The following is a 9,687-nucleotide window of genomic DNA, read 5'->3' on the forward strand; positions in this document are numbered from 1 at the left end:
GCTGATTTATCGACATAAGGCAATTTAAAAGATAGTGAAATGTTAAATGTACTTTTTCCAGGACACTTTGGTCATTCACACAAACACATTGCCATGTGTATTTTTACATAGGCCTAGTAAACATTTACTTATAATATAGTTGATCAAACTTAATCGACAATGGCCAAACGGTTATTATTAAAATATTATCAATCAGTTATCAGTATTCATGTAGGGCTATATCATTTATATAACCTTCGGCAACCACAATACAGCAAACATAAACACAGGCACATAGAAACTATTGCTCCAGTCTTAAGTATTTCAGATCTCCATTGGCAGGTTTACTATTGCTCAGAGTATGACCATGGTTAAAGCCAACTAGTGGCTGGGCTCGGTTGCAAGAAACCCCTCAAAGGGTTTCCTTACCCTAAGGGGTTTCTTGCAACCGGGCACTTCTCGTTTTGCTTGCAGTATGATGCCACTATGAAGATTGCAGTGGTGATTAAAGACTTAAGTTCTATATGCTTGTACAAAATGTATAGGATAGTGCAATGTAAGTTGCTTTGTATAAAAGTGTCTACCAAATGCCTAAATGTAAATGTAACATAAGTTCAGGGGCGGAGTGGTCCAAGGGACATGATAGAGTCAGGTGCCCACAGTCCTGGACAAACATGTGACTAAGGGAGCGCTGGTGTGGCTGTGGACCATGGTGAAGTTGACTTTAGTGTATACTAAAATAAAGCAGGTAGGAGTGTGGACTCCTTACATCAGGGCAGAGCTGTAGTAGTTGTGGTCCTGACTGGAGCTGATGCAGCTATTGACCAAAGCGGGCTCTGTGCAAAAAGCGGGCTTTGGAGGCTCAGGCCATGAACTGATCTCTGGAGGCTCCCTGGCCATGACAGGCTGTGACAGTGAGCACAGTGCACACACACATGCAGTATAAAGTACATAACAAAAGTCTAAAAATAATTTACAATGTAAAAAACGAACAAACATGAACAATTGAATGTATTTATTGTTATTTAGCATATTGACATTTTTAGGACAACTTTTACCAGTTTAAATCATCTCCGAATTTTTCCAACATTTTTCGTACAGAAAGAATTTCAGCACAGTATTATATATGTTGCCATTATACTTATAAATAAAGCATTAAGTGATTGAATATATATGTATTGAAAACTGGCACAGATCATATGAAAGGAATTGAGAATATTTGTCACATCTATGTCAATGCAATTAAAATATTATAAAGTAAAATATAGGCCTAGTTTCACAGACAAGTCATAAGACATCGCCCAGACGTAATGCCCTAGCTGTCTTAACTGAAAACCATGTGTCTCCTATAAACAGATCTAGACAGGTGGAGCTGAGAAGTGACGGTGACTGTTAGAGCTCTGATAGGCTGCTGTGCCTTCCTACTAATACAGGCTACTATGACTATTAGCCAAACAGTTTAGAAACAGTTTACACACAAAAAATGCAAGGACTAGGAACTATCACCCTTTGCCTCTAGCATGTAAAGTATGCTACACCGTTCACTCACGGTCCCCTCCAAAGAGTGACAGAGGAATCAGGCATAAGAAAGAACCCTGCATATAGATCATCAGTGAATGTGGTGTGGAGTGTGTGCAGGTGAATGAGTGTGTCCTTATGAATGCTGTAATATGTCAAACTACCAGATTTCCAGTCTACATAAACTGCTACTCTGGTGGACTTGGCAGATAATGGGAACTTACATGTACTCTCATTATTTTGCCATAGATTAAGTTTACCATCCAGACAGTGAAGACTGGGGAACTTGTTATTAACTCCCATTACTGTCTGTGTTCGATCTGGGCTCTTATAGGCAACACCCACAACAACTCCACCCTTACACTCCATCTCAAAGTAACAGCGCTCTCTTATAGGCTCTTTGCACAAAGCCTGTGGAAAGAGTCGGTATCTGTTAGGACGGTCAGGATATGGCTGTTCTGTTCTACTTTCTGACATACTCAGGTTATCTTTAGACATTAACAGGCGTTTGTGTATTAAGTCTGGATCCACTGTAAGCTGACGGGCATCTGGAATAAAAAAATGTCATTAGATTAATGGTATTAAATTGAAGGACCCTATCTTTAGTTGATCTGCGAAGTATCTTGCACAAAAAGACACCTACATTTATTCAGACCTGGTTTCATCCGGCACTCTCCTCCATTTTCAAGACTGTGAAAAATAAAAACAATCATTACCATACAAGTACAAATATTTGCTAAAGGACGTGTATAATGAGCAAGGCGGGACGAGAGCCATGAGGGAACGGCCGAGGCCGGTGACGTGACTGATAATAAGTGTCAGCTGCGCATTGCACCGGTCTTGCTTCTCTCACGGAGGAGATCCTGGAGCATAAAAGGACGAGCGACAGGAGTGTATGGCGAGAGAGGATCAGGCCTGGACTATATGTTGTGTTTTAGTGTGTTTGTGTTGTGTTTCAGTCGACCGTGACAAGGTCACACGATTTACTTTCACAATCCATTTGGTTTCCTGATATTTGCTTATAAATACTGCAAGTACTAGGAAAATAACATTTTAACACATCTGTAACATTCAAAGAGCACTTACTCCAGATTAAAGTCTGTATACAGTTTTTTAGCGGTGAGCAGTTTTATCTCTGAATCTCCAGGGTGGTTGTAGCTCAGATCAAGCTCTTTCAGGTGATCAGGGTTTGAGTTCAGAGCCAAAGCCAGAGAACTGCAGCCCTTTTCTGTGATCATACAACCTGACAATCTGAAGACAATTTTAAAAGTTTACGACAGTTCCTTTAAATCGTTTAAATTTAAGTCATTGTAATTTCACTTACCCAAGTCTCTCAATTTTACATTGTGGAGCCGCCAGTCCAACTGAGAGCTTTTCCACACCTGAATCCTGCAGGTCATTGCATTTCAGTTGTAAATCAATCAGGTGTGACAGTTTCAGAACTGATGCCAGCTTCTCACAGCAAGACTCTGTGAGATCACAGCGCTTTAACCTGTTAAAAGAGCTCTGTTAGACCGAGTTTAGCCAAAAAAACTAAGCAATCACACAAGAACACAGTACTTACTTTAGTATCTTTAGTCTGCAATTTTGACTCATCAATCCATCACAAAGATCATTCACTCCGTCATCACTTATTCTGTTGTAGCTTAGATTCAGTTCTCTCAGAGATGAGTTTGTTGATTTGAGAACTGTGGCAACATTTATGCAGGACTCTGATGGAAAACTACAGCCAGCCAGCCTCAAATAAAAACAGTAAGTATTACAATTTACAAAACATTGTTATATGTTTTCCTGTTTTATCCCATTTGTAAACTGTTTCAATTGCTATAATTGCCAATGTTAGGGTTGGTCTTTGTGATATTCTTAACAAATAAATCTCTCTCTCAAAACTCTTTTGTCTTTGGGAGTTCTATTCATAACAGAAAGTCAAATCCAGTCATTTAAATAATAGTATTTCTGAATTAAAACACATATTGACTACTTACCCCAACTTCTGTAGTTGACAGTGTGGACTGGATAACCCAGACAGCAGTAAGTTTGCTCCAGACTTGTTGAGTTTATTGTTGTTTAGAATCAGTTTTCTCAGAGGCGAGTTCACTGTCCGGAGTGATGAGGCCACTCTCTTACAGGACTCAACAGAGAGATTACAGCAATCCAACCTGTTTGGAAGAGACAAGTCTTCGTTCAATTCATTTTTCTAACATGATCTGACTATGAACTCTGTCCCAGCCATTATACATTGATAAGTTTTTCCAGGATTCACTGTTACATAGTAAATGGCAAATCTGATAAATTGTACAGTGTGTTCATATAGAAGAAAATATTCTGGGGGACATCAAAGTTTTGTAAAAATTATCAAAAGTAAGTGGAGTGCAGTTTACAAAAAGCTCAGTGATGTCTTAAACTACAATGCTGATGCAGTTCAGACAGAGAATGTTTTCATAAAGATGTTAATAAGATGTCTGATAATTAATTATATGTTCAAATGACAAGGGCATAACAATTAAATGAATTGCAATACGAGACTGCATGAATCACTAATGTTAATGTATGACCAACAAAAATCTACTGACCTTGCTGTTTTGCAGATCTTGAGGACTGGCAGGAGTCTTAGCTGGTTTGCTGTTGACGTGCGGAACTTCTTCATGTCAAACTCCTCTAACTCCTCTCCAGTTGTGAGTAAGACATAAGCCAGTGCAGACCACTGCTCTGAGTCCAGCTCACTCCCTAAGAGTGTTCCTGATTTCATTGCAGACTGAACTGATCTCACAAGAGAGTTGTCATTCAGTTCATTTAAACAATGAAAGAGATTGATGATTCTCTCTGGTGCTGCTTCCTGTTTGATCTTCTCTTTTATAAAGTCTATCATGTTTTTATTTGTGCTGGATTCAGATGAACTGCCCTTCCTGAGGTCTTGCAGGAGAGTGTGGTTGGGTTCAACTGAAAGACCCAGAAGAAAGCGCAGGAAGAGATCCAGGTGCCCATTTTTACTTTCTAAAGCTTTCTTCACTGCACTCTGATGAACTGCTGAAAGACTTGACTTGGGTCTGTTTTGGAAAAGTATATTTTGACCATCATTAACACAAGCAAAGTGAGCATACAGTGCTGCAAGATATTCCTGAAGGATCAGATGCACAAAGCTGTAGTTCTTTTCCCTGTACAAGCCCAGCTCCTCCCTGAAAATCTCTGTGCACATTGAGTACTGAGAGACTTTACCGACATCAATGCCACAGTTTTTCAGATCATCTTCAGTAAATGTACTTCGCTCCTTCTGCAGCTGTTGGAAAGCTAGTTCTCCCAGTTTCAGAATCAATGTTGTGTCTGAATCAGAGAGTTTCTTTGGGTTTTCTGTGTCGGTTCCATCGAACTTCTTATGCGTGAGACTGATCTGAATGAGAAGGAAGTGAGTGAACATCTCTGTCAGAGTTTTGGGTTTTTCATCAGAGTTTCCATTACTCAACATGTTTTCAAGCACAGTGGCTGAAATCCAGCAGAATATCGGCATGTGGCACATGATGTAGAGGCTTCGACATGATTTGATGTGAGGGATGATTTCATTCGCCTGTTTCTTGTCTTTGATTTTCTTTCTGAAATATTCTTCCTTCTGATGGTCATTAAACCCACGAATCTCTGTAACACGATGGACACACTCTGGAGGAATCCGATTGGCTGATGATGGTGTTGTGGTTATCCAGAGAAGAGCAGACGGAAGCAGATTTCCCTTGATCAGGTTTGTAAGCAGCATGTCAACAGATGTTTCATCATTTATATCAGAGAAGTGCTCGTTGTTATTGAAATCAAGAGGATACTGGCAGACATCTAATCCATCCAGAATAAAAAGCACTTTCATTTTTTGAACATCTTTCAGTTCAGGAGCATATTGATGAATGAGTTGTTGGAGACTACAGTTGCCCTTTCTCTTGTTAAGGTCCTGAAATGGTAGATGAATGATGATTTCAATATCTTGGTTTGCTTTCCCATCAGTCCAGTCTAACATGAACTTCCGCACCGACACATTCTTTCCAATTCCAACAATCCCCATTGTCAAAACTGTTCTGACTGTCATTTTTTGTCCCGGCAGTGTCTTGAAGATGTCGTTGCATGCCTGCGGAGTTTCTGGTGTAGTTCTTCTTTGTGAAATCACCTCATTCCTTAACACCTCATGCTCAGTATTTATCTGTCCACTTCTGCCCTCTGTAATGTACAGATCTGTGTAGATCTCATTCAACAAACTTTGTTTAGCATGAGATGAATTTCCTTCATTTATCTGCTGACATTTGTGCTTCAGGTTTGCTTTATTGGCTTCAGTGATTTTATGAGCAGGATTGCCTAGGTGAAATTAACAATGTTTAGATTACGGTTCTAAACTGTATAATATTGCATTTGTTTAGTTTTGTTACCGGTTGAAGTGAAGTGTAATGTGATCCTCAATGCACCCTCTCCTCCAAAGCTCTCCACTATTTTCTCAGAAACATCATGGACAGTAAGCTCTTCTGGATGACTCCCTAAACACTCTGGGTACAGTCCACTGAGTTCTTCTTTAAAAGCCTTAAAGACCTTTGTTCCCATGTTCTCCAGAATATTAAGCAGCAGGTACTGAGTGTCTGCAACAAACGGTTTCTGCAGCAGAACAAACTATGTCAATCTCCAGATGAGATTTGAGAGGATCTGTTGAAAATTAATTCAAAAATATCTTGAACTCAATAAGATATTTTCATGAAACACTAACCACATAGTAACATTTGCTGTGGCAATGGTGCTCTTGTCCTGCACAGACGCTACAGATGTGCATCTTATCAGTCTTACAGAACACATCCAAAGTTCTGTGGTGCTGTTCACAATCTCTTGGTGCAGGTCTGGATTCGGCCTGATTCCATGATACTTGCTCAGACAACTCACTGCAGAAATAACAATTCTTTATTCATTCATGTTCTTGCCATAATTAAAGGCATGTACTGTATTTTAGATTAAGTTATTTTCAGTTATTTTCAGTTGCTAACCTTCTCTGTGCTTCATTGCTGAAGTTCAGTGGTTGATCAAGTGATCCGTCACTTTTTAGAGACGGGTGTGATGTAGGCGAGTCTGATCGCTGTTCTTTAGTTCTAAGAGAATAAACCCCTTCATTATGTTATAATAATGTACGAAAACGCCAACAATTTACTGTTCAACATAATTTAAATATTTATTTTTCCAAACTTTTTTGGAAAGTCATGTGTATCATTGCTGAAGTTCGGTGGTTGATCAAGTGATCTGTCACTGTTTAGAGACATGATCACACTCATGTAGGTGAGTGTGAACTTTTCTGTGTAGTGCTGAGAGTACAAACATTCAGAATATTTGTCTGTTTATCTTAATCTTATCATAACAGTATTTCTGTTTTACTTACAAACTACTACTGATTTAGTTGACATTAGACATTTATTCAAAAAACATGAGCTCAAGTATCAGGACAAATTTGTTTGTGTACTTATACAAGCCACCATGGTTGACCAGGTTAATAATTCATAGTCACAGCTTTGCCACATCCGGCGCACATAGCATTCATAACAATACAGTTTATGGTATTTTTCATTCGGTCACTTCAAACTGTAATTAGTAGCTATGGTCACGATCAATGATGTGAGAGGCATTATCCAAACACTGTTTCATACATGGACAGCCAACAAGGAGAAGGTCTTCAGCTATGTGTTTTAAGCTACAACCACAATTATAAAGAAAAAACTGTGTTGTAGTTACTGGAGGCTTGGAATTCAAACGTTTTCTAACTATAGGCCTACTTATCATTATCACTTGTTAAAACAAACTCGCCTGTATTGTAGTGGAAATGCCTTAGGTGGCTGAGATTTTACCAGATGTATGGCATCGCGTCCATGTGCATACAGTAAAGAAGTTTTGCAGTACTGTTTTGAACTGAAATTAATATATTTTTGTGTTAAATACAGTATTTGTATAGTCACTCTTTAAAGAAAGATGTGATGGTGTGAGTCTTTTCTGTACAATGTATTTTAAAGTAAAGCAGAGACACAATATTTACTTCATGTTTGTTTCTCAAAAGAAAAAAACTCAAGAAAATGGTTGATATATTATTTTAAAACCTTTTTGTACGTCCATGTTCTTCACTGCTGAAATTCAGTGGTTGATCAAGTGATCCGTCACTCTTTAGAGACAGATGTGATGTAGGCGAGTCTGATCTCTTCTGTTTAGTTCTAGTAGTAAAGACAGAAATAATATTTACCACTTGTAAAGTATTCATATATTTTATTTAGGTTCTGTGTCTATATTTTTTATCGTAGTCTATAATATATTATATTATAATATATTATTGATATTATATTATATTTTATTTTAAAGTAAAGCAGAGACACAATATTTACTTCATGTTTGTTTCTCAAAAGAAAAAAACTCAAGAAAATGGTTGATATATTCTTTCAAAACCTTTTTGTACGTCCATGTTCTTCACTGCTGAAATTCAGTGGTTGATCAAGTGATCCGTCACTCTTTAGAGACAGATGTGATGTAGGCGAGTCTGATCTCTTCTGTTTAGTTCTAGTAGTAAAGACAGAAATAATATTTACCACTTGTAAAGTATTCATATATTTTATTTAGGTTCTGTGTCTATATTTTTTATCGTAGTCTATAATATATTATATTATAATATATTATTGATATTATATTATATTTTATTTTAAAGTAAAGCAGAGACACAATATTTACTTCATGTTTGTTTCTCAAAAGAAAAAAACTCAAGAAAATGGTTGATATATTCTTTCAAAACCTTTTTGTACGTCCATGTTCTTCACTGCTGAAATTCAGTGGTTGATCAAGTGATCCGTCACTCTTTAGAGACAGATGTGATGTAGGCGAGTCTGATCTCTTCTGTTTAGTTCTAGTAGTAAAGACAGAAATAATATTTACCACTTGTAGTAAAGTATTCATATATTTTATTTAGGTTCTGTGTCTATATTTTTTATCGTAGTCTATAATATATTATATTATAATATATTATTGATATTATATTATATTACATTAAACCTCATTTATTTTAAGTATGTTATTTGCAACTAAAACGGTTATGTATAAAATGGTGAATTCCAATCCTTGATTCTGGTCCATAGTTTTAGTGTTATTAGATTGGGCAATATCAAGTCAAATAAAAGATTATAATGAAACTGATAATATCTTCAAATGTGTTATCATCGTCCTCACAGGTCAGAGTGAATGTCCTCTTGTGGTCTGCATCTAAAGTCCAGCTCGGACATGCTCACCGATACTCAACTGAGACCTGTGGATATAAAAGATCCTATAAGTTGATAGGTCTACCTCAAAATCAAGGTTTTGTTCATGTTCGTTTAATAATGATACGCATAATTCCATTTAATCTACTCGTCGTGTATTAGCATATATTGGCCTAGGCTATAACCAGGTAAAAATACGAATCCATAGCTTACTGAATCAATAATTAATAATGTACTTAAGCACATTACAAGGTTACAATATTTTTTAGGCTATATATAGGCCTACTAAACATGACTGTTAATCGTTTTAAAGATGATTGAAATATTCTCTTAGCTTACCGAACGTCTCAAAACATATTTTACTTTCCTTGTTGACAATATGGCAGTGAGATTCGTGTTGCCAAGTTCGCAGTTTCGCAACTGTTATTTGAATGCGCACTTGTGGGAGACAAATACAAACATTCTTACAAACATCTGGCAACCCAAAGACCCTTCCTGTTTTCAAACAGCGTGTTCGAGTTATCCTGCGTTATTGATTTATGATATTCCCACCTCAACCCTGAAATAATTCCTGAAACGGCGCTATTTTTGTTAATTTCGTTATATCCAGACGTTACTTCCGGGGAAATGTCCTAAATCCGAGGTGTGTCGAATGCGCAGCGTAAGAAGGCGTCACGCGATCACTTGTGTAAACCCAGCTAAAGGAAACTATGAGCCTGACCTACAGTGTAGCCTAAGTGACTGGTCTCGTTTCGCTTGCGGTAGTTTGAATTAGCGCCGATTTAAGTCGGACACATTTTCTTAATGTTTTTAGTTCTGTACTACTGTGGGCTACTTCCATCCTTTAGCGGTTTTCTCCGACTATATGCTTGTGCTGTCACCAAATACAGGGGCGATTAGTAAGGGTACTTGCTGGTTATTTTCAAATCGTGCTAATGTGTTTTCTCTTTAAGGG

The 9,687-nt window shown here is 37.6% G+C and overlaps 1 protein-coding gene across 2 annotated transcripts; it reads right to left on the minus strand.

Annotated features, from left to right (window-relative positions):
• Positions 1 to 975: 975 nt before the first annotated feature.
• Positions 976 to 9,479, minus strand: LOC306901501 (NACHT, LRR and PYD domains-containing protein 3-like). Of its 2 annotated transcripts, XM_079469273.1 has the most exons (16): positions 9,072 to 9,444; positions 8,704 to 8,779; positions 8,273 to 8,383; positions 7,933 to 8,043; positions 7,593 to 7,703; positions 7,306 to 7,407; positions 6,498 to 6,599; positions 6,227 to 6,395; positions 5,898 to 6,117; positions 4,071 to 5,826; positions 3,483 to 3,656; positions 3,062 to 3,235; positions 2,822 to 2,989; positions 2,584 to 2,748; positions 2,141 to 2,187; positions 976 to 2,045 (listed from the first exon to the last, which is right to left on the minus strand). In XM_079469273.1, exons 2-16 carry the CDS (start codon positions 8,754 to 8,756, stop codon positions 1,525 to 1,527), a joined length of 3,984 nt encoding a protein of 1,327 aa, XP_079325399.1. In that variant the 5' UTR covers positions 8,757 to 8,779; positions 9,072 to 9,444; the 3' UTR covers positions 976 to 1,524. The 2 variants fall into 2 exon arrangements, with proteins under 2 accessions (XP_079325399.1, XP_079325400.1); XM_079469274.1 differs by lacking the exon at positions 7,306 to 7,407 and having other exon boundaries at positions 9,072 to 9,479.
• Positions 9,480 to 9,687: the final 208 nt, after the last annotated feature.

This window comes from Barbatula barbatula, assembly GCF_947034865.1.
Source record: "Barbatula barbatula genome assembly, chromosome: 12".
NCBI classification, from domain to species: domain Eukaryota; kingdom Metazoa; phylum Chordata; class Actinopteri; order Cypriniformes; family Nemacheilidae; genus Barbatula; species Barbatula barbatula.